This window comes from Photinus pyralis, unplaced genomic scaffold, assembly GCF_008802855.1.
Source record: "Photinus pyralis isolate 1611_PpyrPB1 unplaced genomic scaffold, Ppyr1.3 Ppyr1.4_LG1, whole genome shotgun sequence".
Classification (NCBI taxonomy): domain Eukaryota; kingdom Metazoa; phylum Arthropoda; class Insecta; order Coleoptera; family Lampyridae; genus Photinus; species Photinus pyralis.
The window spans coordinates 25,918,807-25,944,303 of record NW_022170249.1 but is presented as its reverse complement, the minus strand read 5'-3'; the positions used below and the strand labels follow the sequence as shown (position 1 = coordinate 25,944,303).

General features: G+C 35.2%; 3 protein-coding genes and 1 long non-coding RNA gene across 4 annotated transcripts; 1 reads left to right on the top strand and 3 right to left on the bottom strand.

The window, feature by feature from the left end:
* The first annotated feature begins 198 nt into the window (after positions 1–198).
* On the top strand, positions 199–7,295 carry LOC116160180 (alanine--tRNA ligase, mitochondrial). The gene is made up of 12 exons (XM_031473317.1): positions 199–485; positions 539–712; positions 759–904; positions 958–1,149; positions 1,255–1,399; positions 1,449–1,588; positions 3,065–3,209; positions 3,260–4,320; positions 5,142–5,343; positions 6,577–6,722; positions 6,768–6,966; positions 7,012–7,295. The coding sequence occupies exons 1-12, from the start codon at positions 270–272 to the stop codon at positions 7,219–7,221; spliced, it is 2,976 nt and encodes a 991-aa protein (XP_031329177.1). The 5' UTR covers positions 199–269; the 3' UTR covers positions 7,222–7,295.
* Positions 7,296–7,774: 479 nt separating this feature from the next.
* LOC116160181 lies at positions 7,775–14,603 on the bottom strand. The gene is made up of 6 exons (XM_031473318.1): positions 14,325–14,603; positions 14,163–14,281; positions 13,790–14,112; positions 11,109–11,277; positions 9,831–10,239; positions 7,775–9,780 (listed from the first exon to the last, which is right to left on the bottom strand). The coding sequence occupies exons 2-6, from the start codon at positions 14,273–14,275 to the stop codon at positions 8,518–8,520; spliced, it is 2,277 nt and encodes a 758-aa protein (XP_031329178.1). The 5' UTR covers positions 14,276–14,281; positions 14,325–14,603; the 3' UTR covers positions 7,775–8,517.
* On the bottom strand, positions 11,644–13,783 carry LOC116160182. The gene is made up of 2 exons (XR_004143157.1): positions 13,234–13,783; positions 11,644–13,182 (listed from the first exon to the last, which is right to left on the bottom strand). It is a non-coding gene; the product is annotated as an uncharacterized LOC116160182 (long non-coding RNA).
* Positions 14,604–15,488: 885 nt separating the features above from the next.
* LOC116158867 (enolase-phosphatase E1-like) lies at positions 15,489–23,585 on the bottom strand. The gene is made up of 6 exons (XM_031471720.1): positions 23,361–23,585; positions 20,594–20,832; positions 20,291–20,544; positions 19,954–20,129; positions 18,553–18,733; positions 15,489–16,936 (listed from the first exon to the last, which is right to left on the bottom strand). The coding sequence occupies exons 1-6, from the start codon at positions 23,448–23,450 to the stop codon at positions 16,047–16,049; spliced, it is 1,830 nt and encodes a 609-aa protein (XP_031327580.1). The 5' UTR covers positions 23,451–23,585; the 3' UTR covers positions 15,489–16,046.
* Between the last annotated feature and the right edge of the window lie 1,912 nt (positions 23,586–25,497).

The following is a 25,497-nucleotide window of genomic DNA, read 5'->3' as shown; positions in this document are numbered from 1 at the left end:
AATTATTTACTCATTCATGAGTACTTGCAGTAAAATATAATTTTAGACCGTTTTACTGCTACTTCTTTACTTTACTCAAAGATAATAGTGTAGTATCTTCGCTTTACTGTGATTACACGGATGCTTGCTGTATTTATGGCAAATAGTAAACGCATTGTATATAACTATACAAAGGTAAACGTAAACTTATGACCGTACCCTTAGCCACAGCTATACAATACAAATTAACCTAACCTAAAAATATTTGAAAATAAAAATTTGTTGTGGAAATGGAACACTTTAAATTACGATTAGCAAAACATGTGTTAACCCAAGCAACCAGGAAGATTAGCAAATACTTAGATAAGGATAGATCTTCAAAGGCCATCCGTACCCAATTCATGAACTACTTTGTTAACGATTGCAGTCACAACTTTGTCCGTTCTAGTCCTGTAGTTCCCCTTCACGATTCCAGCGTACCATTTGTCAATGCAGGAATGAATCAGGTAGCGTAAGTTTGATTAGGGTTTTAATAATATTGAATCTGATTTTATTGCAGTTCAAAGGAATTTTTTTGGGGACACAAACTGCATTACATAAAAAAGTTGCAAATTCCCAAAAGTGTGTAAGGGTCGGGGGAAAGCATAATGACTTAAACGTAATAGGATTGGATGGTTATCATCACACCTTCTTCGAAATGCTTGGGAATTGGTCATTTGGCGAATGTGTAAAGGTAGGTTGTGTACCTACGACAACTTTTTATCCCTTGGAGCTTTCAGATGGATGCCATCAAATTAGTATGGGATCTTCTAATACAAAAATACAAGATACCAAAAGATTTACTCTACGTTACTTATTTTGGCGGTGATGCTACTTTGGGACTAGAAGCTGACATTGAATGTAAACACATCTGGAGAAGTTTGGGGTGCGTATTTAACTTGCATACCTAGTCATATTATTTAGGAGATATTGTTGTAGTGTTGCGCCGGAAAGAATTGTACCTTTCGGTGCAAAAGATAATTTTTGGGAAATGGGGGCCACCGGTCCCTGTGGTACTTGTACCGAAATCCATGTAGACAGATTGGGCTATAACAATCGGTCAAATTTCATCAATAAAGGACTACAAGATCTTACAGAGTTATGGAATATCGTTTTTATTGAGTACAACAGGTAAACTTCCCTACCTAGTTGATGCATTTTTTTGTCATCGTTAATTGTACTTATTTGATTTGACTACACCCGCCACAATTATACATCTCTTTCTGTTTTCATAAGGAAAGAAGACGGCACAATTGAACCTCTTCCTGAAAGTCATGTAGACACGGGCATGGGATTCGAAAGACTTACAGCTGTGTTGCAAGGAAAAATGAGTAACTATGACACGGACTTATTTTCCGATATATTTAGAGGAATAGAAAAAGTGGGTGACCAAAGTACCTTTGTTAATTAATAATAGCCTTATTTCTAAGATATGTAAAGGTGTTCCCCAATATAAAGGACAGTTTGGAGAAAACGATTGGGATCATTTGGACACAAGTTATCGAATATTAGCCGATCATGCACGGATGATTACAGTCTGTTTGGCTGATGGTGTGATACCTGATCAGAAGTAAGTATAACATTCTCTATGGAGATAATTACCTGATCAATCGCACTTAACTGAAGATGCTCCTTAAACAAATCGCAACGACCTGAAAACATTTAACAAAAATCTCTTCTAGTAGGTCTTTTGGGTTGTGCCGAGGTCTTTCGTAGAATGTAACGACCATGAATTTGTGGACTAACCTACACCTTCTTTTAATTAAAATAAAATATGATTCTACCTGGGATTTCACAAGTCGTGTTATCCTTTTTCAAAAGAAAGAACAGCTTATAATCAAAATTTGCACTTGGGCTTTATTTTGGCTGTTACGTAACTTGTGTATATGGCTACAGCTGGACTACGACTGGACACCACTTCATTAAACATAAAAGACCTGGTTTAAAAATGTTTATATCAAACCTGAAAATCAACTGTTTTTTAGAAATGATCCCCCAGCGTGTGTGGCCAAAAACACCCTTAAAGCAGCCCTAAAAGAAGCCTTCAAGGCTCACTCCGCTCGACATGCTTCCATCTGCAGTCCTACTCTGAAGTTAGTTGAAGTCTGAACACCCATTTCAGGAACCTCTTAAAGAGGGGATACTCCACAATATTATCCCCAGAGATTAGAGATAATGCTTCAGTAGATCATGAAAAATTTTCTGAATGTTCCATAGTCATCTACCACTTGTGCCATTACACGATGTAACACATTCCATTATATATATCACATTTTTCTAAGCGTAAGTGGCCTTCAAAAATAAAAATACAATGTGCAAAGCTGAAAATTATACAATTACAAAAGTACTTGATGAAATTTAAAAATCGTCCAAAGCTCCTTATTTTTGACTTATAATTAAGGGTATACAGGGCGTTCTATTAGAAAAAAAAATAGGTTTTTGTTATAGACATTATTATGGTTTTTGTCGACATTTTGCGACTGTCAATTGTTAGCAATATTGTCGACTTAAGTTTCAAGACCGTGTATTTTAGTTAAATATAATTTTTCACGAAATCACGAAACTTTCATTTTCATGCCTATACTTTATGTCAGGAAATTTTAGTTTTCATGACAGTAGTAATAACACTTTACGTGACTAAACCTCTCGCCAGGAAAGATTGCCGGTCTACAATCTATGTTTTTCTTAAGATGGGAACGACTTCCGGGATAGTATCGTGTTACTGTTGAACGAATTTCGTTCAACATTGGCACAATCCTATTCCGAAAATAGCTGGCACCTTTAAACGTTTATATATTTAGACTGTATACTGATAAAATGTCACCAATTTTCTTTATCGTTTTTTACGCTCGTAATCATAACGAAAGCCTTCTTTACTTATCGTACTTATCATGCAGCGTGTACTGCTTTAAGTTTCGTTTCTGTCTTTTCCACGTTCCTTTGCATCTTCTTAGCCTGGACGTCCGATCATATATTCTTTGCACCTTCGTCACGCGTTCTCCACATTTCTTTTTTAATAGTTCCAACTTATCCGATCTCTTTCTAGTCAGAAGTTACGAAAAATTATGCGTAAAGCTTTTCTGGTGAGCGAAATCTACTTCAAGAAGGAGGGACTTTTGAAAGAGCTATCAAATTACGTCGTTGAAACCTTGGGATATATTTATCCCGAGTTAGAAAAAAATATTACTCAGGTATTTATAGGCGTGTGTTAAAAACAACAGATTATGGATAACTGTTCAAGGTCCACGACATAATCTCCTATGAGGAAGACGTCCACAAATTGCTGCGCAAAAATTCGTTGAATGAGTGGCAGCACATTATTACCGATGAGCCTAAGTTAGCCAATTTGGATATCGTTGAAACTCCGGGATTAACAAATGCGTATAAAGAAATCAAGTCATTACCGGACAAAGTGATATCCCCTAAAGTCGCGTTCAAGTTATACGATACATATGGGGTAGATGAAGAGATTATTTTAAGACTGTCGGAAGCACTTGGAATGAAATTTGTGCAAGAGGACTTTAAGCATGAGCTTAATGTTGCTAAAGAAAAAAGCAGAGGGAAACTAATTTTGAATGAAAAGAGTGTTATGAAACAACTAATTGTGGAAAACACTCCCCTAACCAATGATGAATACAAGTACCAATATACCAAGGAGGCTGGCACTTACAGTTTTCCTCTTTTACAAGTGAAGCTACTCAAAGTTGTCTGTGACAATGTGTTACTTTCTAATTTAACGTGTAATGTGGAATGTGATATTATCTTAGATAAAAGTAACTTCTACACACAATCCGGCGGTCAACTCGGTGACCACGGTTCGGTTAAGTTTGGAAAATCGTCATTCGAAATCAAAAACACGCGAAAAGTCGGCGGTTTTATTCTACACAGAGGCGTTTTAAAGAGCGAAGATTTGATCACGTTACCCCTTGAATCCGTCGGTTACTTGGAGATTGATATGGCATCTCGACTGGGGTGCATGAAGAATCATACCGCAACGCATTTAGTGAACTGCTTATTAAAGAATATTAAATCGGTCACCTGCCAAAAATCTAGTAAAGTCACATCGAGATATTTAACTTTCGACGTTGGGATCTTCGGAAGTAAGTTGTCAAGCGAAGATTTAGAAAAGGTTGAAGCAGAGGTCAAGAAATTAATTGCTGTGAGCGTAGATGTTACGACCTATGACGTCGATAGTCAGGAACTTCACGCGTTAGATAATGTTGTTTGCATTCCTGGTGAAACTTATCCTTCCATTGGAATTCGACTTGTGGAAATTAAATCGAACGATGGCTTTTTGTCTAGGTGAGTATGGGCTAACTCGAACTGAGATGCAAGAATAGATTCAGGGCATGTAGAGGGGCCAATGGGAGTAGCAGAGTTGCATATATATATTTAATAAAGAACAGTATAATGGATAAAATATAGGTATGTCAACCATCACGCACTGGTTCCTACTGCTGTACGTTGACCTGGGGCCTACTTTGCAACTTTTCACTTGTCACTTTTCATTTGCATAAATTTGAAGTGCAAAGATTATTTATTATGTGTATCATAAAATATTTTAGTCAATATAGTACTTCATTCATCTCTACTTTACATATTTGAGTGTTATCGCGTGTCAAAATAGTCTTTATGGACCAAAATATTATCCAAAAATTGCAAAGTGACAAGTCGGGGAAATGACTTGTGAGCAAAAAACAGGACCACCGTTTTTTAACAACAGGTGTTGCTCCTCCCAGTTGCTCAAATTAATACATTGACATGCTTAAAATCAAGTGACTAATGTCCTCTTTTCCTCCGTGTTTCGTGCCGAATGTAACTTATATCAATGCGTTATATTATCAGGTGAATGGCCCACCGAACATTAAGGCTTTTCGACAATGCTCACGCTATTTAATTAAGAATAATAAAAAATGGTCACAATTGACTATGGTTTTCATTAGGAAAACGAAGATTTGGGCCAAAACTGATAAAGCCATGGAAAGAAACTTTATTTGGGAAATATATTTACTTTGAAACATGTTAATTAATCGCGCATGAAGCCTTTGGAAAACATTTTTTTGTTGCGTTTCGCCGTGTCATTATAAAAATTTGTGTTTTAACACAAACTTATGTCTTTTAAGGGAACCTTGTTGTGGAACGCATGTTCTAAATACTTCTGACTTGGAAGATTTTTGTTTCATTGGGATGCAGTCACTAGGGCGCACAACTACATCACTGCATGCAGTAACCGGATATCGTGCAAAACTAGCACAGAAGAATGGTTCACAGTTGCTACAAGAAATGCAGAAGTGTCAAAAACAGTTGAAAAACTATAATACCAAGGTGAGTAATTTTAAACGAAACTATGGCTTTGTGGTTAAGAAAAGAATACTATAACATCAATAACCCGAGCAATAACCATAGTTTTATGTGATCGAGGCTAAAGTTAACTGACTTTGCCAATGACAATTTTTTGTCAAATGAATGCTGGCCACAGCAGGTTTATTCTAATCACCGCATAACTGATAAATGGCAGTTAATAAATCCATCTGTTATTCAAATATTCTCTATGTACCTCTTACCAATCCAAATAATATAATTAACATACCAGCACGCCTACAAAAGTTTGAGTTTCTAGAAAGCCATAATGTAATTTACAGAAAAATGACTGGAATATTCAGCAACCCACCTACAGTTATTTGGTGATCAGCGATCATCTAATAATTAACTGCGGTTAAACCTTAATTCGAGATTTAACGAATTATTCACAATGACTTGAATCTTCATTGTTGTTGTAAACAAAACAATGGGGGTTTACAGTGTAGTTGAATTCCGCAGTTCTAATTGAATAAGCGTGTACCTGAAACCATAAAACATTTTTTTGGACAGTAAAAGTTTATTTAAAAATAGAGGCTGATTAGCAAAAAAATAATGAACATGTGCGGTTTTAAAGGTTTATTCAAAACGATATGATTGTGGCGGGCTCTGTGACGTAATAAGCCCGACCAATCAGCTCCTAGAACCATTCAGATGACATAACGACTTGGCAATATTGCAGGAGAATGGCATTTATAACTTGCGTCATCTGTCACAGGCACTTGTCACTTTCGTGCTAGATGCAGTTAAACATCCCTCTCAAAACGTCAAATGTGACAAACGTCAGACCCTCGCGTAAGGTTGCCAGCTCACTTCTACGTGATTGGTTGTAGGTTTGTGACGTATTTAGTCTGAAGCGTTTCAAATTCGGACTAAAAACACAGCTTTTCAATAATTTATTTTGGGTTTATTTTACTCGCAAATAAAAATTGAGGACACACGGGTCTTTTTATTTTTAATGTACTTTGTGGATCAGAAATAAAAAATGAAGGCGGGATGAGCCCATTACATAAAAGACTAATGGCCGTTTGCACCGACAAATTTAAGCGGAGCTTAGCTTAAAGTCCATGGCAACGATTATTGAGACAATGGTTGCCATGGATGTTAAGCTACGCTTAAGCTAAGCCTCGCTTAAATTTGTGGGTGCAAACGGACATAACTGCAAATAATTACCGAAGTAATCATCTATTTAAATTACAGCCAAACATGGTGGATACTGCACTTACTTTAATAAAACAAAAATTAAAGTATGACATTGATAGCGATTCAATTCTCCCTTTTACCATTAAGCAGAACTGTTTGGACTTTTTGAACAATATAAGTCAACAGATTAAAGAGATGCAAAAGTAAGTAATGCAAGTTTAAAATTGTAAACAGTAGTTCAATTTCAGTAATCTAATCGAATCCGAAATAAGGCTAGCTTTGAAAAGAAACGGCGAGGATCAGAAATTTATTGTTCACTACTTAGAGTGCTCCAAAAACATGGATACGCTACCTCTTCATAAGGCAACGAAAGTATGCCGCCAAGTACCAGTTCTAGTAATATCGAAGGTTAACAATGTCATACGAGCACGGTGTTGTGTACCTGAGGTAGGTAAATCATCCATTGACAAGTTTAATTGTTGGTTGTTACAGAGATTAAAAAATGAAAAATTTGACGCTGAAAAATGGTTAGGCAATACAGTAGGTACAATATTCGACAGTGTCTTAAGTAATGCTAAGGATCAAGATACAACGCTGGTTTCTAACCTAAAATCGAGAAAGATCAATACTGCAGACTGTGATCAACTGTTAAAAATGAGTATAGAAGCAGCTACGAATTATGCTAGGCAATATCTGAAATAGGTTTCAATTCAATTCAACCAATTGTAGGAAATAATTGTACAATAAATGAGAAGTGTTGTTGCTACATCTATGTATACAGGGTGGTGACTTGCGATTATTGGCTCCCCAAATTATTTTAGAGCAAAAATGTACTAAGGTTTTTTGTAGGAAAAAATTTTTTACGTCAATTAACCGTATTATGTGTGTCATGTCATTTTGACAAGACTAGATGGCATTAGACTCGATGTAGATTTTACTATGAAAATCTTATAAATAACAACTTGACATGATTTTGTCTAATATAAAAATGACAGTCCCTAGTAGTGAACACTGTATTTAAAGATGCTCAGGTATGTTAATGTCCTCCACCTGCCCACCGCCTAGCTGAAGTTAAGAATTGTATCTGAATTTTAAATTCGCAATAAAATTACCCTAAAAGGGATGATACCGTCGAACTCAAATTCCATCTCAATCAGTCAGTCCTTTAGTAATTAATACTGTCTAAAATCAGGTTTTTTTATTCTCAATGTTTATTATGCTTTTACATTGATTGACACTTAACAAAACACTTGTATCACTTGGAATGTATTTAATATTTACACTGTAATATTCATAGCCAGCAAAATTTTTGTCTTACTTATTTTGACTTTTGTGGAATGTGCATTATGGAATGATTAAGAACACATAAAACGGTTTGATGTTATATAGGCAATGAGTTATAGTGTTAATTGCAATGGCAAAAGAGAGCTTAATGCGGAAGTTTCAAATACTTTCGCATAAGTATTGGAAGTGAAAGGATACAATGTACAAGTTTGCTCACAGAGCTTTACATTCCTTACTCTACATCGATTATACTAAATAGAGCTTATAAATTTACTGTGTATATAAATAACAAGAACAAGTGCATATGATGTATGTACCTACCTAATGATTAATTTCTCATTTGAACAGTTGCATTAGTAAAAATTTTACAAAATGTTTGCCCTATTAGCGCTAATAAATATTGAAATAAAGAGGTACCTACCTAAATGTTTTACATCACAGCAAAAATCTAACAAAAACAGATCAGTAAGAGTATTCATTCAAAATAGTCCAACCGCATTAACAACATTTTCCATTTCGTTACAGTAGTATATTTTGCAATTCGTTTTTGGTCGTGATATGCCTACACCTAATAGTAAAATAATTGTCACATGCCTTAACTTATAACAAAATAATGCGAAATGGAAACAAAACACTAATAGTATAACAGGTTCCCCTCCGTACATTGTTCTTATTCAATATTCTTAAACATTCCACCCTTAGCTACCAACAGTTCTACAATTCATTTTTCCCTTCAGCCGACTGCTCATGTATCGTTTTGGAGGATGCCTGTTTTGGTGTGGGTTGACCTTGTGTTCGCGACGAAGGAGACGGCTTCGATGGCTGCGCGGAAGAACTTACCTTCGAAGGTTGTTCCTTCGGAGGTGCTGCCTTGAGAGATGGCGATGGTTGTTGAGGCGTTTCTTTGGGAATTTCAGCAGTGGGAGCTACTTTAGGAGGCTGTGGTGGAAGTTCTTTTGAGTGAGACGGTAATTGCTGTGACGTCGCCGATGGAGCTGGACTGGCCACTTTGGGGAACTGGGTTGCAGGCGGAAGCGGTTTTGTGTTAGGAGGTGGGGGTGTGGTCGAAGCTGGGGTTGGTGGAGCCTGTGTCGTGGGAGGCGGTGGTGCTTGTTTAGTAGGAGATGGAGGCGGCGGTGTCTGTTTAGGAGGTGGAGGTGGCGGTGTCTGCTTAGTAGATGGAGGCGACGGGGTCTGCTTAGTAGATGGAGATGGTGGGGGTACTTGTTTGGCAGGGCGTGGGGGTGTCTGTTTGGGGGAAGGTGGTGATGTTTGTGTGCTAGGAGGTGGTGCCTGTGTAGTGGAAGTTGGTGGCGGCGGGCTCTGCTTGGTAGGCGGAGGAGGTGGGGGCACTTGTTTAGGAGGAGGGGGTGGTGGCGGTGTTTGCTTTCCAGAAGGAGGTGGCGGTGGAGTTTGTTTGGGAGGGGGTGGCGTTTGTTGTACAGGGGGAGGTGGTGGTGAACTTTGTTTGCTAGGAGGTGGGGGTGGCCGTGTAGTAGGTGGTGCTTGTGTAGTATGTATGGGAGACGGTTTTGTATCTGGTGACTGGGTTGTTACTTCAGGAGCTTGAGTAACTACCTTCGGTGGTCGTTGCGTAGTAGGCGAGGATTGTGTTGAAGTTGCTTTTTGAGGTGGAGCTGTTGTAGGTTGCGATGCGGCAGCTTTTGGAGTAGGCTGTGCCGAAGCAGTTTCAGATGCTACTTTTAAAGTGGGCGTCTCAGCCGTGGAAGATGGGTAATAACTATCTTTTAATGCTAAATGTCCCCAGCCAACCTTTTCCAATGAGATCCGGCCAATATAATCGTTAAACGGTGAACCCATATACAGCATATCTTTAAATATGAAGGCTTCACTCATACCGACAATGCTGCCATTCAGAGAATGTATACTGTCTAAAATTACACCGTCTTTTGAAATATGCAAGATAGTCTGACGAGGACTAGAAAATGAATGAGGTATTGAAGCAAAATGCCCAATCTAGAATTGGAACAATCAACATGAACTCTTAATACATTGAAATAACTTACATAATGTACCGCTTTTTCTGCCCACTCACTGGGATATACCTTGTCCATCAGTTGAAAAGCTAATTCAGTTAATCCCAATAATCTAGAAAGGAACTTTCTTAGTAACGGAAACGGACCCAAAATATTTAATGGGGGTGGATAGTCGTCATCTCTCCCAACAACCAAAGGTATTAAGAAACCGTCTTTTCCATCGGTTTGTATATTGTCAGGTAAACCTGGGAGACCATCTAGAAATATATCGTACGTCCCCTTCTTGGGACCCTTTAAATGATAGCGATACACCCGACATCTTGCAGTTTCAGTTGTAATCACAAAACTTTCATCCACAGCGAGTCTTATACCATTTGCAAAATGTAATTTGTCAATTAGGACAGTATTTTGCTTAGTTTTGCCATCGTAATGAATTAATCTGTAAACGTAATAGTTATTAATGGTACAAGTTCGTTTATGAACGTCATAATGAAACGCGTGTAACGTTAAATTTCACAAATTTCATTAATAACGTTCATATGGAACAAGTATCATTCAAAATTTAATCTACGACGGCTCAAATAGATTTCGTTCCCATTTTTGTGTTACCTAAACGTTTTCGTAAATTATAATTCATTTGCGTGCTTTTATGAATTCATAAGAACACTAGTGCTTTTATGAAAGCCGTAATGACATCCAATTGGTCATGCTAAATCTGTCATAATGACACCGTCGTAGATTAAACAATTTTTTACATGTTCAGGTTAAAAAGAAAACTACATAATTATCGTCGATTGTACTTATGCAGTAATGCTAACACTGGAAAAAATATTTACGTCACATTGTAGAAGCTTTTAAATACACCTGCATTATTTTTATGTTAAAGCTCCTCCAATTAGCATTTACCTATATTCAGTTTACAAATATTTATAGTAGCCCCTGAGAGGCGCAATATTTAAACCTCTCGCCAGGAAAGATTGCCGGTCATAGAACACTTGATCCCGGTCTAGAATCTATGTTTTTCTAAAGATGTGAGCGACTTCCGGGATAGCATCGTCTCAATGTTGAACAAAAAGACTTTTCGTTCAACATTGGCACGATGCTATTCCGGAAGTCGCTCGCATCTTAAGAAAAACAAAGATTGTAAATCGACACAAGGTGTGCTGTGACCGGCAATCTTTCCTGGCGAGAGTTATATGTATTGATGCAGCTCATTGGAAATATTCGTTGCCCAACTCGAATATCTGTTAGCTTATTCTCAACCCTACACACCTCCCAATAAACAAAATATGAATATTGAATACAAACCTGCCAGAGCCATCAGCTAACATGTCATAAACTCCATCATATAAAAAGAACTCGGTACTGGAATCTGTCCAATATATGTCTCCATTACTTGCAATAGCTACACTATTTGGCATTTTCGGTTTCTTGCCATTTATTTCTTGGTCCATAGAAATTAGTTGCAACTGTTTACCTACAATCATTGTCTTTTTATATACTGAGAGGAAAGAGATTAGTTTTCTTTTTAAGTATTTAGTAATTTGGCTCCTCATCACTAGGGAACACCCATAGATTCGCTCTTCTATGTCTACGACCACTAACGAGAAAGATTCTTTTTGCCTTTTTAGTGACAGAATATAAATAATTTAAAAAAATTCGTCAACAGAACACAGAATCTGAACTAAAAAGCTAAAAATACAATATTCGTTGAAAGTGTTGGGATCTTTTCAATATTCATATTTCTCCATTTATTGGCAAGATCCCAACACTTTTCCAACGAAAGTTTTATTTTTGGCTTTTTAGTACAAATTGTGTGTTGTATAAAAAGTGTTTTTTTTTTAATTTTTTTGCGTATTCTTGAGCGCGGCGGAAATGAACTATGTGAGTATTTTCATCGCAGATTGCTTCTTACTGATAAACCTACGCATGTGTGCACTTAATTTTGGACATGTAGTACGTTGTCCTTCATTACAAGCATTAACTTTTTTTTAAATATCTATCTTTGTTATCTTGAAGGAGTGTTGTGTGTTCTTTTGCGCGCGCAGGAACTCTACTATTTATGCATAAATCTCTCTCATATGCCATCCTCCCTTGGGGACATGGTTCTCATTGACAATACGTGTTCAAACTACAACGTAGAGCGGTTCGGGTTCTTTATGTTATAGAGACAATTGTCGTCAAGCATTTATCGATCTCAGAATCGTAACATTTCCTTGCATCTATATTTTTGAAGCTCTAAGCTATTCCAAACGAAATGTGTGTGTTTACATAGTACAACTTGACATACATAATCGTCACACAAGAAAGAAAATCCATATTCGTACTGATCTATGCAGATTGTCCAAATCACAAGGAGTACAGTACCAATCCAAATATTTATACAACTGCATTTCCTTCGATATAAGGGTTTTAGACTACCCCATATTTTAGACACATAAAAATTGTCTTCTATGTAGCGCATTTTATTCTTTTAAAGAGTTTGTGACTGGTAGTAGATTATGCAAGTATAATAGTTGGCGTTTTTACTGTTTTTACCTGTCTGTTATATAGTATCATTATTAATGTTAATGTAATTTGCCACTTATTTTGATGAGTGTAAGTGTAATTCACACCTCACAATTCAATATTATAAAAACTATTAAATCATTAAAATAAAAAAGCTTTACATTGGAAATTGTTGTAATAATCATGCAGAGTTACGGTGAAACACCCACAAGGAAAGCAAATTATCAAAGATATACTAAAAATAGTAATATGTGACGACAGTGAAGTTTCTTACAGGAAAATTCTAAATTATTAGAGTAACTACAACATTCACCATAACTACGCTACACTACTGTTTTTCAACGTTGCTATTATGTTGTATTATATTTTCAACAGAAATATCAAGGGAAAATTGTTGAAAACATGTTTATATGTTAATGCAAAAAATATAGGTTCAAATCAAAATCATTTATTCATCAGGAAACATATTTTACAACAAAAAAGGTGCGGATCACTAGGTATATACCTACAATATAAAATAGAACTTTGTACTTTGTTATTATAAAACATACCTACTGTTTTATTTTAAAGCTACAACTTGTTTCAGTGTTGGAGGTTTGGATTTTAAAGTGCAATGTTAGATTTAAGACCAATAAAAGTCAACTATGCAACTATGCTTGTCTCTTTTCAGCACCCCAAAAGTTTTTATGAATTATGAATTATTACACTTGCAACTCTACTTATGCGGTTAACGAACTGGAAGAAAAGGTGCAGTCAAGGGTTGTAGATCCTTTTAATTAATTTTTTATTCAAATTCTTTACTTTTTATTCATTGCTGCAAGATGGTTAGAAAATGTAATGTTTACAGTAAGCTTTGATAGAACCTCGGATAGAACTGTAACAAGGTAATGTAAATATTATGAATAACACACCACTATAAACATACCTGATTAATTCCAGGTTTTACAAACGATGATTAAGCATCAATTTAAAATATTGGAATAGTAAACACTAATAATCAAAGAAGGCTTACATTCTTAAGATTAAGCAATTACTTTTAAGATTCCTATACATCAACGGCCTCTTTTTTACTGTGCAAAAAAGTGAGTAGGCGAGAATAAATAAATTCCTCTACAGATTAAATTTAGCTTGATGAGATAGAGGTACCAATGTGCACTGATAAAATAATGAAAAAAAAACAATATGAAACACAAGTCAACAAATCCCCGAAACTTATCTTAATATTTAACAAAAATGATAACTTCATATAGATAATGGGGTATTTTTAACAAAATAAAGATAAACGTCGGCGATTTTCCTAATTAGTTACCAAACTGCAGAGGAATTATGCTACCTGAACGCAGACATCAAAAACCTAATGACTGTGACCTTTTAACTTCGTAAGAGAGATAATCAAGCATTAATATTTAATGTTCATTACCATAAATTACTATTTGCTATAATCTGGTTACCAAATGTGAAATGAAAAAATGATCACTTACCTGTCTTCATGTCGACTTTATATATTCCGTAGTACGCATCAGCGACATAAAGTCCCCCATGTTTGTCAAACTGAAATCCTAAAGGCCGTCCGCATATGTGCTCTTGGTAAAACCCTTTACACTGTTTACCGAACTTTACAACAGGCACGAAACTCTCTCCAATTAATTTAATCACATTCCCACCGTGGATAGATGTATAAAGTTCCCCGTTGTACACACCGTACGCTTCGGGCCCATTAAAATCACCTTTATGCCATACCTCGGTGCTTTGCAACTTGTCATTTAGCGTTAAAGCACCTTCAAAGGGCATTACAGGTGTTAAACTACAGAAAAAGAAGTTAGTGTCCCAATATTGAATTACATCAAATTATACTTGTAATTTAGAGAATATTTTGCATCAGGTGGAAGATTGGGCATAAATGTAATTAATAAAACTGCGACAACTCCTTCTACGGCTCGAACAGTGAGAAACTTCACAATTCCCATTATAACCTAAAAATTGCGTTCAAGAAACTACTTTAATCGAATTACTCACCTAATTATTTGAAGCGCTATACAAAAAGCAACAAAAATTGAACTTTGATTTTGCTTCTAACACGGTCTCATGAATAGTGAAATTTCAAATCTTTGGTGACGTACATTTCCAACTAAACGATATGAAGTACGTCCGTATTTTGTGCTAAAAATTCAAAAAATGCGGCTACTTTCATGCGATTGGTATTTTAAATTATCGTCTGAAAGACTTTTAACTTTCGAAGGAGCGATCTAAAAACAGACTACAAATCAGGAGGGCGTAAATAATAATGACCAGTAAGATTAAGTAGGTATCAGTAGGTGAACATTAAGGTCAGAATTTTATTAGCGTGCCATAAAAAAAGATTACTATTACTGCTATAAACTTTCGTAACTGTTCTTTATTATCAGAAGTACGCCCGTATTTTTGTACTTAATGACACTACTGCATATTTTTCATCGGTTGCTTTTGCTTATATATCCATATACTTTTTACACAAAAACTTCTAGGCCTCTAGATTTCGTTTCTTACATATGCTTTGACCGACAGGAGTTCAAAGCAATTGTTGTGTGGGTAGTGGTTGGAACCATAATGACATAGAAAACCATGCATAGCGATGTATTCGCAAATAAAACGGATCTTAATGTTTAAAGAAGTCATTTTGGTTGCATAAAATTAGGCGCCCTTCAGAAGGATTTTGTCTTTTGAAAGTAGACATAAGAAAAAACAATATACATAAATCCCTATGTCTACTTCCTAATAAATAGCACTGTAGATTCAAACAGCTCTCAGGAGGTTCAAAGAATCTTTTATGTGGTGGACAAAGTAGGCTATTTGACCCGCATCCTTCACAATCCAAGGGAGTAAGAGACTTACTAAATTGAATTGCACCTCGTTTTCAGTATCTTAACATAAAGCAATTAAAAATGTAAACATGAAACTTGATATCTAGAGCCAAACTATTTGACTTCTTTATAGGCATTCATGAAAAGCAAAAAAACGAAGAAACCACGCAGAGCCAATGTTGAATGCATTAAAAGGAAAATGAAATGTGCTAAATGTGTAAAAAAGAATGAATATGTAGATTACAATATTTATTGTTACCAACGTATACAATGAAGCTTATTATAAATTAACTAATGTAATTTGAAAATCTACAAAATGTTGAAGGTTTTCATCCCTATGTTCGTATAAATATAATCCTAATCGATAAAAAATTCTAAAGTATATTACAACCTACTTAATCTTCACGAAGATACAATATTATTATTACGTATAATATTGAATGTGAATAACAAAGGAATGTTTATAAATATCCTACAGTAATAAAACGCATATAAAAATACAAACAGTTATTAAAACATTTAGAAAAAGACCACATCAAAAGTTTTCGAAATTTGCATTAAACTAGCAGTCATATATTATAAATACTGGATGTTAGTTTAAATACTGAAATCACCGCTGATAACGGCCAAGGAGATATCAGTCATTTTTTCTACACCAATTTGTTTAGAATTTGGCACTTACTAGATAATTTTACACATACTAATTATCAGGAACTAACAATGGTAAGAACACAAAATGTAAAGAAAACCAAAAACACAATACACATTAAAACTGTGCTCCATGTTATTTATGAGTAAGTCCTCGTTTCTCAAAGTGAGACAAGAAATGTGACCAAAACAAAACCCCTAATCTCAAAATGAAATATATTTTAGTAGCCACATTAAATTAATTATCCCATTACACTTCTACAGCAACTGCGGGCGCTTCTACATTCGTTTCCGCTTTCTTTACTTTAATGTCTGTTGCTTCTTCAGATTGACCATTTGAGCTTTTATCACAACTATCTTGACCATTCACCACTCCGTTGCTAACTTCAGAAGAAATTTTACCATTCTGGCTTTCACTAGCACTACCATTTTCTTTTGTAGATTCTTTGACAACCTCCGGTGCTGTTTCAGATTTCTTTTCTTCCACGGACTCTTTGTCCACACAACTTTTTTCGGGCAAATCTTTTTTTTCTTCATCCTCTTTTACATCTATTGTTTTCTCCTTTACATCATTTGTTTCATCCTTTGATTCTGCTTCTACATTATTGGATTCTTTTAACTTTTCGTTTCCTTCTTTTACCTCATCGATTGTTTTCAAATCAGGTTCCTCTTTACTTTCTTCTAATTTACTATTATTCTCTTGCACTTTCTTCTCCTCTGTAACATTTACGCTTTCTTCGCAGACCTTATTTGTAGTTGCCGCTTTGTCACTATCGAGTTCAGGGACAGCTTGTTCTACACTATCCACATCTTTGCTAGAATTGACGGAATTTGTCTTGGCAACACTTTCTGCCTCGACCATTGGTTCAACCCCATTATCAGTGGGCACTGCTTCGTTCTGTTTTTCTTGACTTGTGGTATCTTCAGTATCCTTTGTTTTTTCAGTGCTATTTTCTACACTAACGACCTTATTGATGTCATCTATTGTTTCAGTCTTGGCATCAGTCTCTTCAGAATTGGATTTATCTGTGGGGAGGTCAGACTTTTCGGTAATGTTTTCGGGTTCAGTCTTTTCTGGTTCTACAGCAAGTGCTTTATCGCCAACTACTTCCTCGGTTTCCATAGAAGTTTCGGTAGGTACTGCAAAGAATCAGATTATGAATAAAATTTTTTTAATTCTAGCATTTTATACATTTTTACCTTACGAATGAACGGGTTCTGAGAAGGATAGTATCATAGCTTTTTTTCATTATACTCAGATTTATACAATTTTCTATGGTTCTACATTACTGTAAAGATCAGAAACATCCACTAATAAACATGTGCGTTTTTGTGAGTGTCAAAGAAGAATGGTGCGTGAGACCGGCTCTAAACCATAATCATTTTTTTATCTGTGAGAAAGGAGGCCAGAACATAAGCTCCAAAAAAAGGAAAATTCCCGAAAATAAGAATGATTCCAAAACAACTTGACAGTGTAAGAAACGTAGTTTGTAGTAGTAACCTCTAGAAGAAAATATCCTCTTACTAATACAAAAGAACAATCTATGCGATTTTTTAGTCTAAATAAAATGTGGTAGCAATAGAGTACGTGAAGCGGTGCGGTGTTGGAGGGCAGTGAGTACATCAAAATAAACGAAAATCAACCGATCAAATTTTGGCGCCCCACAGCGGCAGAATATTTGATGTTCCGTGTATGGGCGAATACTATCCGTTGCAAGTCTACTAAATACTTACCTAATTTACAAGGTATGCTGATCTGATGGGACAGAATCAACCCCTTAAAGCGTGTTTTAAAATGATGGGATGATTTTTTTCTTTTGTTCGTGCATTTGATAATTGTCAATTATTGTTATCTCTAAGTAAATGCAAATGGTTTCTTTGTACCGAAGTATCAGAACTTTGTCTGGTTAGATTAACGTGTAGCTATTTGTTTTTTGAATAACTTGATTACAAATATACGGTTACTTGTAAATCTAATAAAAACACTATTTTTATTATTATGTTTACTCTTGTATAAAATCATTCTTTTCCATTATTGGGAGACAAAAAGATTATTTAACTTGAGATCTGTATCAAAATCAATTGGACACTCATTGAATAAAATTCCTATTAAATGGCATATGTTGACAGTTTTTGGTTTGCTAAAGTGTTCTGCCAAACGATCAACAAAAAGTACTCAATCTTTTAGACTTTTCCATGAAGAACTTTATCCCTTAGAAGATTATGAATTTCAAAATGAATGTGACAAAAGAGATATTCATTTTTACCGTATTTTTTAATGAAAAAGATGGCTTATACTTGGATGAATTCCGGCCATTCATCTCGTAATTTGAGATCTCAACACCCAGACTTCGTAAAAAGCTGCGATTTTTCTATTTCACAGATTTCAACACATAGGGCAGGCGAAAAGAAGAATGTCAAATAAGTTTTGGATTTTGCATAAACACATCCCAACTTTCTTTTTCCTAAAACACATCAATAAAATTCATCGAAATAATTCTGTTCCTACTTGTGATACACTCTTACATAGGGTTAACAATCTTTGAACAGGAGGCTCAATAATGACAAAAAAAACGCCCGGTCCCATCGTACTGTGCGTACTACTGAGAACGTTGAAAGGGTCAGACAAATGATGTTGTAAAGCCCAGGCCACTCTGCTTCGAGACATTCAGCTACACTTCGACTCAGCAATCATAGTGGACGACGGATTTTCATTTAATTTTTGAAAATCTTCAAAATAGAAAAAGTGCCCTTACCATTCTGTTCATCAGACTTTTTTGTATCCTCAGTGATTGAATCTACTTCCATCGCATCCTCAGTCTCTTTTTTCTCGGTGCTCTCACTTTGTTCTTCAGATCCATTTTCATCTATTTTTGGAAGTGACACCTCGTCCTTTGGTTCATTCTCATCTGTTTTCGGCAGCTTGCAGGGAGGAGTCTATTAAAACAATGTACAAATAAATACATAATAGAATCAACACAATGGCGATTCAATACAATATCTACACCCTAAGATTTAAGATCTAAGTAACAAGAATACCCAGAAAAAATGATCTTGAAATTTTTGATAGAAATGTGTTCGTTTAACACTAGAATGACATTTTAAGACATTTCGGCTCTCAAATCTGTACTATTTTATTACTTATAATTTTATTAATGATATGAAAGATAAAGTATATTATACCATATTACTTGATCTACTGAATATAAATAAGATTAATCCCCAAAACGAGAGTGGGGTCATTTTTTACCTCAAGATTAGTTACATGCTAGTGCAATGTGTTTTAAATATGTAACATTTCAAGTGATTCTAACGCGACGATATAACGGAGCACACCATAAGATTATAGACAAGGAAAATGTCTATTATAGCATTTTCTTTGAATATATAAATGTCATTTCATTGAAATATTGAGATGTGCAATTGTTTTTGACCATTTCACTGCAAATGTGACAAAAATGCTTCCGATTAGTAAACTTAGGCTCAAAAATATGCAACCATGCAACTTGACTTGAACATACTGTATGTTCATATCAAATAAAAGTCACCTAATCTATTAAACTTAAACAATTTAGTAGAATAACAGAATAAACATGGGCTATTATTCAGACCTTTTTCTAATGGTCAAGGTTAAAGATTCGTACCAAAAATACACATATCTAATAGGATGATGACTTATAACCTAACTTTTATGAAATACACTGTTTATATACTACTAATTTTGGTTGCGTTCACCAGACTAAAGCGCTTCAAGTGTACACTTACCACTCACAAATAGCGCTTAATTTGCTTTCTTTGAAGTAGTAGTTGAGCTAGTCGTTCACCAGACATTTTGGTAGCGCTCGTGAAGCGCTTCACCTGACGAACGCACACAATGTTTTCATTTGCATACACACATTAGGGCTCATGCATTACCTAACCTCAAACTATCAACAAGAGCCCATAGGAAACATTTTAAAATGTTAAACTGATTTTGTGTCAAGGTACTAAGCATCTAAAACTACAGACCAGAAGAGTAATTGGAACTACAGTCAATATAACATGTTTATTTATAAAAGTACCAAACACTGAAATAAATCTACATAACTAGAGAATAGTAAAGAAAAGAGAAAGAAAAAAATAAATTAAACTTTAACAATTTTATGTTTACCACACACCTCAGATCCATCCAAAGAATCCTCAACTTTTCGTTTGTTGGAAATATCGGAAGGCAGATCTGCAAGCGATGTTATCGTAAATGTAAAATCTTTCGCAATTTCCTCGCTGACCTCCTCGTTTCCTTCACGTTTCATTAGTGCAGTTACTAACCCAGCTTCTTTGGCCGCTTTTAATTCTAAACACAAAGATAGTGTGTTACATACAAAATGGAATCAAAGATTTTCCGGCGAGAATTTGGAAGAGGTAAGTACAGGTGCAAGGATATACAAAAAAGTGTAAATAAAAAATCTAAATAGAAAAAAAAGAGAAAATGAAAATTCTACATTCGCAACTTACCATTGGGGTCATCACTAACAAACACAATTTCCTCGCACTTTACTTTCAGTTCATCGGATATTTTATTGTAGCTTTCCACAGCAGTTTTTACACCAACCGACAAATCAAAGAATTTGGAGATATGGGAAGTTAAATTCCCTTCCACACTATTACTGAAAATTAGTTTCTGCGCCTCGATATCACCAGATGAATAGACAGCAACCTTTCTATCCTTCGACCAATTTGCCAGAGCAACTTTTACATCTGGGAAAATGCTAAAAAAGAAGTTACGCTTTATTGTGAGTTTCTAAACATACCACTTACTGTGCTTTTAACGTTCCTTTCTCGTATCCTGCTTTACTTATTAATGCCTGTAAGAATTTCAAATTTTTGTCATCCGAATTCTGGCCGGTCAACTTTTTTATAATTTCTACACTCGACTCCACATCTATTTCTTTATCGTTCCCTTGCAACTCCTTCAGGGCGTTTTTCACAGCTTCTTCTTCAATATGGTCCTTTAGATAAGAGGGAGATTCTTCGAGGATAAAAGCCAATAATTTTTCCTGCAATGAAATTATACATTAATTAGTTTAATTATAAGCGAGATTATAAGCCAAGGGTTACCACTTGAGAAATGTGGTACGCAAACTTTTAGAAATGTTGGATGGGTTTTGTAAATTTTTAAATTAAATTTTAAAATTATTAACTAGTAGTCAATAATGAGAACTGTCACGCTGTCAATTTTAGAAAACACAACCCGAAATTTCGCTCAATAAACGTTTAGACAAGTTCTCTAAAATGAATAATTGCCACGATCCGCCATTTCTAGAGAAATTACTTACCTAAACTTATCACATTTTGAAAAAATTCAAACGAAATTACTCTCTGAAAATATCTCAATGACAGAACAAAATACGGCCTGTTTGACTTCTACTTCCATGTACTTGATTGGCATGTTAAATTAATAAAAAAAAAATTCTGTCCAACCGTTCACTTTCTCATCAATATAATATGTTAATTTAGAGGACTTCAAGTACTAGTAGCCAAAAAACTAGTATATATACCACGATAGCGAAGTCTATTATTGCCTTCGCACCTTACACCTCTCAGCGCATCTTGGTGATCAGGCAGTAATACTGGACTTCTCTACCTTGATATATAATGTACTATTATTAACAGAGAACTATAAGAATTTGTTACGTATGAAACGACGCCCTGAAAAAATTATTATAATTCGCATCATTTGATATGATAAAGTTTAGTAACTTTGTTTACATTTGGCTTTTCTTTATGTTAAAGTAACACCTGAAGGAATAGTTTGAAAAAACCTCTACCTGAATTCAATGTCCACTGTTCACATCTTTCGTTATTTTAATACGAAAATGAATACATTTCACGTTTTTGTTGCAGTATTTACTATTGCCAGCGTATAAACAATTAATTCCGGACATCTTAAAAACCATTAAATCGGTACAAAATAAAACACATCAACATCAAAGGAATCGCCGAAGTACTGCGGAGATAAATTAATGCCTGAAATATTTATCTAGCGAATAATATCCATTTCAATAATTGCTTTTGTTTAAAATGTCATCAATCCACGACGTACCGTTTCATCGGTCTAAACCAGGAGATTCATTTCTAACGTTTGTCGTAGTACTCATTTTAACTGCTACTGGCGCACACTGGTGTCCATATCAGGAAACTTTATTTTATTTGCCTACATTGTTGGGCTGTCTATGGAGAAGGATAGTGTTTGGTACTGGTTTGAAAATCCGCTGCTGCAATGTTGAGGCCCATATGTGGCATCAAATATCTACATCTATTGAAAAGACGTAGAGGCCAGTACGAAAAAAAAAAACATTTGTTTTTGCACAGTGAAATGTCCCCGGCGATAGATAATCACGCCGACTGTGAAATATGTGTTGTTCTGGAACTGAAGAGGCATCTAGTTAGTTAGGTAACATTACGCAGAAAGCGCTAGCTTCAAAACTGCCATACTGTCAAGTCAGGTGGCAAACTTCTATGCAGACAAAGTAGAAAGCTTATTCTTTGATATAATGGGTCGTATGAATAAAAGTAAGCAAATGCTTATACTTGCAAAATTCAAAGTAAATACTCGTAAGTGCTCCTTCGCACTGGGCGACTTAGCAGCCCTTCTAAGCAGAAGGACAGGACGCAGTGCAGCGCTGCTAAACCATGCTAAACAGACCAGTATGAAGGGGCAGTTACGAGTATTTACTTTGAGTTTTGCAAGTATAAGCATTTGCTTACTTTTATTCATACGGCCCAATAACTGTTTTACTATTAGCGGTAATTATGTAGAATAGTAGACGAAGTGAGTCTGAGTCTGAATCTGAAAATTTGCCCAAGAAGTTTTTTTTGCATATAAAAACAGCACTTACTTAAAAAATAGCACACCCCCAAATTGTTAACTGCATTTACTTATTAGGTACCAAAAAATCACATGGGACACTTGGGGTACCATGACTAATTATTTCAGTGCTACAAATACAGCTTCACCACAAATTGCTCAAGAGAATTTTTGCATGGAAAACAAGTCTTTGGCCGCCAACATCAAAGAACATCCCCATTAAGTTAAAAAAACACAAACTTTTTCACAAATAGGCTGTGAAATGGGATAAAATAAATCGAATTCAAAGAGAAATGAAAGAGTGTAAGTAACCTTGTTTTGAAAGAACCAGCTGTGCATCTCTGAAAAGCCGTTTTGTTCAGACTGTACCATGGGGATGTGGTGTGAATGCACTGGCCAACAAGGGCTGAATTTTTACCTGACCAAGGACAACTACTTTACAAAACATTACACGCTTGCCTTCTAGAATCATTACAAATTAATTATAAGTAGAAATTACAAATCCGTTCATTCAGAAAATAACGGAATTTTAATAATATATCTACGTAACTGCGTGTAGGGGGTCATATCTAAGGGACACAATTTTTTAACTTTTTTGACTAAAACATTCATGAGTAAATTGTTGGGTATCGCTCTGAATCTAATAAAAATGAGAGAAATCAATTTTTATCAAAAATATGGCGTACTAAACGGTAAACCACCGAAAATTTTTCCTACCTTAACGTATTCCAACGAAGTGATCGTGCCGGCAACGTCGAGTAGCAGTACCGATAACTTTTCCATCTTTGATTCTTTATCGGAATGCATTGTAACAGTGTAAAGCTAACGCCGTCAAACTATTTTAAAAAAATTAAAACTTTATTTTCTTATTCCAACTACTTTTGAGATTATAAAAGACACCGATTCACAAACAAAATTGAGGGAGAATGCAACTTTGCGTTGATCGCGCAAGCGTTTTGACCGAACAGCCGCGAAACGATCGGTAACGGTAATGTACGATAAAAATGTGCTTTTTCAGGGATGCCAACCCAATTATATACACGGAGTATAGAAATTCACGTAAAATCCTCGGGAAGATCCTCTGGAAGATTTGCACCATCGTTGGCAAATGCGGTATGCGTTCGCCAAATTTGTGCACGGATTCAGCATGTTCGTATGGCGTCATTTGAATTTAGATATTGAGTGCTAAAAATCATACTATGGAGTAGGTATGGATGACAACGGCGGGAGACAAAAGAAAGAAATGTATTTTATGCTAAAATGTAAATATATCTCATTCCGTTAATTTTTTAATGTGTTTACCCCTTATTCCTAAAATAAATCATTAATAGATACAATTTACATTAAATTAGAGTCTAAATCAGTAGAAGTATGTCCCCCAATATGACATTACAACTATTGCTTTTCTTGTGCCAAAAGTTTATGTTACCCCAAAAAGCTTCCATCGAAAACATTGGGTTTGAAATCAAAGTTCAGGATTTCATAGAGATTATTTAAAACTCCAAAAGACGTACTCGTCCAGACTCTCCAACGCTTTTACGTGCCTATCAGCGAATCTAACTAAAGAACACCTTAAAAGAATGAGAACATTTAAACATCGAAATAGAAAAAACATTTTAAAAGAGAATGTTGTGTTGACTGGGTTCAACCATTGAAGAAAAAATTTATTCAGTGACAAAAGCCTCATAAATTATAAGTGACTATAATTATGCACTTGCGCGATGATCTCTTTTCTGTTTTTTTTCTGCCAGGGGTTGTTATGTTGTTCTGCACTCTTACATGTCGTTGATGACATAATATCTGCGTTGGATTCTGGAAGTAGCATTTATTCTTACACTTTTAGATTTAATCATAGCATTTGATACAATTATAATCATTTCATGTTACTGGGTATAGGTATTGCATAATTATATATAGGTTTTGAAAAGGACGCTATTAGTTTCTTTTCTTGTTGTCTACAATGTCGCTCTCAAAGGTTCGGTCTAAATAAGGCAATGTATCTAATGCATCTATTGTCAATAATGATGTAACATGGATTGATCTTGACACCGACGCTTTTATTTAATCTACTCGAGTGCACTCTGTAATAAATTAAAATTTTGTAACAGCCAACAACACTCAGATTAATCGGTCTTTCAGTCACGTTAATTTACATCAGGCGATTTTTGAAGTGAACTATGTTTTAGAGCAAAACGCGCATTTTCTGTGACAAACATATATGCCTTACAATTGAATCCATTAAAATCGAATGCTTTACTATTCAGTAATAAGTGTTATGGTTCCGTTTGTTGATCAAGCTAAAAACTTAGGTGTAATTTTGGATCCATCGCTTAGATTTAAAGTGGCATATAATACAGTGCACACAAAAAGCGTTTTTTAGTTTAAATAAATTATTGTATCCTCACAAATCATCTATTACTTACCACCCAAGTCAAATTAATGTTATGTAATTCCTTATTAGTACATTCCCAATTTTCCCATTCTTCATCTGTGTATGCATTCTGTATTACGTACGATATATCACATCTCTCATAAATTAAAAGCTGCGCATTTGCTCAAAATGGCAAACAGACGTTATCTGCGACACTATTTCACAATACTATTACTGACAAACAATATATGTATATGTATAAATTTACACAATAAAATCAGGTGTAGGGCAGATATTCATAACTTGAATTTAAGGCATAGGGGTCTACTCACTATACCCCAGCATAAAACATCTCTATTCCGCCGTTCATTTACTTACAATAAGGCTTCGGTATATAGGTAAGTTTGAGATGTTCAATATGCTATTTACATCACAAAGTTAAGATTTTGTTTTACTTACCTTTTCATTTTTATCTTTCTCGTG

Coding starts and splice junctions, on each gene's coding strand:
- LOC116160181 (XM_031473318.1), bottom strand. CDS start 14,275: ATGGGAATTGTGAAGTTTCTCACTGTTCGAGCCGTAGAAGGAGTTGTC. Junction 11,278..13,789: donor TAAAGTCGACATGAAGACAG/GTAAGTGATCAT, acceptor CAATGATTGTAG/GTAAACAGTTGCAACTAATT. Junction 10,240..11,108: donor TTAGCTGATGGCTCTGGCAG/GTTTGTATTCAA, acceptor TTACGTTTACAG/ATTAATTCATTACGATGGCA.
- LOC116160180 (XM_031473317.1), top strand. CDS start 270: ATGGAACACTTTAAATTACGATTAGCAAAACATGTGTTAACCCAAGCA. Junction 1,150..1,254: donor GTTTTTATTGAGTACAACAG/GTAAACTTCCCT, acceptor TGTTTTCATAAG/GAAAGAAGACGGCACAATTG. Junction 6,723..6,767: donor CAGATTAAAGAGATGCAAAA/GTAAGTAATGCA, acceptor GTTCAATTTCAG/TAATCTAATCGAATCCGAAA.
- LOC116158867 (XM_031471720.1), bottom strand. CDS start 23,450: ATGCATTCCGATAAAGAATCAAAGATGGAAAAGTTATCGGTACTGCTA. Junction 20,130..20,290: donor TGTTAGTGATGACCCCAATG/GTAAGTTGCGAA, acceptor CTTTGTGTTTAG/AATTAAAAGCGGCCAAAGAA. Junction 16,937..18,552: donor AAAGTCTGATGAACAGAATG/GTAAGGGCACTT, acceptor GATTCTTTGCAG/TACCTACCGAAACTTCTATG.